The following is a 1,095-nucleotide window of genomic DNA, read 5'->3' on the forward strand; positions in this document are numbered from 1 at the left end:
TCTGTCACTGGAACTTTTTTGTTTAGAAAACATAAAGAGGGGAGGAGGGGCATCAGCGGGCGCCTTTATCGCAGCTGCAGGTACATACGGGCATCGCCAGGGATGTGGAACGGGCATGACTGGCACCTTTACCTCCAGCAGCACATTAGCTGTGGCCGTGTGCATGTCATCGGCTGTAGGAGCTGCTCTGAGTGATGGAGGTGAAGGTGTAGTGTTGCAGTGTGCCGTGTCCAGATTTGTTAACCGCTCTGCTGTTTTGTGCTGGCTTGCAGGTTTTGCGTGGGCGATAAGTTTTTCCTAAAGAACAACATGATTCTGTGTCAGATGGACTATGAAGAGGGCCATCTCAACGGAAGCTTTGACACGCAGGTTCAATAGCTGCTCTGACTGTCGACACACACACATACACACACACACTCGATGGATGTTCAACTGCTACCAGAGAGAGGAGCGTCTGTCTATTTGCCTGCAGTTCTTTTTACAGTAAAGCCCTGGTGATCTCTAAGGGCTCTGTTGTAAATGTCTCACTGTTTGGCCCCCCACCCCTACACCCCATCCAACACTGAGCAGTTACAAGTTTCACTGTACAGTTGTGCCTGCTTAGTTGAGCACTGTATTGCCTGTATGTTTTTTGTGATGTTTGTTTCAGGTTTGTTTTTTTGTTGTTTTTCTTTAATTCTTCTCTCCACCCTTTTGGGTGATATGACTCCTTGGAGGGTAATGTACAGTCTGTTTTTTCTGTATATAAAAACTGGAACATTTATTTTATGAAATTGTAATGCAATTTTATTACTAGTGTGAATTAAAAAAAAGATTCTTAAATGTTCATTCTTGAATTGTTTTGGTTTTCTGATTTCAGAGTTTATTCAAAGAGGCCTGACCTATGGCATCATGTTTAATTATGGATCTCTTTAAAAAAAAAAAAAAAAAAAAAAAAAATTCACAAAGAGCATTTATAAAAAGCATTTATGAATAGTTTTTCTCTAAATGAAAAGAAGATTGATTTTAAACAAAAAGAATGCGGAAGAAAGAAAGGGACTTGGTGTGGGTGAATAAAGGCACACACTTTAATACAATAATGACTTCAAAACTCTA

At 40.5% G+C, this 1,095-nt stretch overlaps 1 protein-coding gene across 3 annotated transcripts in view; it reads left to right on the top strand.

The window, feature by feature from the left end:
* Window positions 1-828, top strand: part of lmo1 (LIM domain only 1) — a 23,575-nt gene extending 22,747 nt beyond the window's left edge. For all 3 annotated transcript variants that reach the window (XM_027025333.2, XM_027025334.2, XM_035528262.1), the window contains exon 4: window positions 273-828. In XM_027025333.2, the coding sequence (XP_026881134.1) occupies window positions 273-378 (106 nt within the window). In that variant the 3' untranslated portion in view covers window positions 379-828. The remainder of the gene's footprint in view (window positions 1-272) is intronic.
* The last annotated feature ends 267 nt before the right edge of the window (window positions 829-1,095 follow it).

This window comes from Electrophorus electricus, chromosome 1, assembly GCF_013358815.1.
Source record: "Electrophorus electricus isolate fEleEle1 chromosome 1, fEleEle1.pri, whole genome shotgun sequence".
Lineage (NCBI taxonomy): Eukaryota > Metazoa > Chordata > Actinopteri > Gymnotiformes > Gymnotidae > Electrophorus > Electrophorus electricus.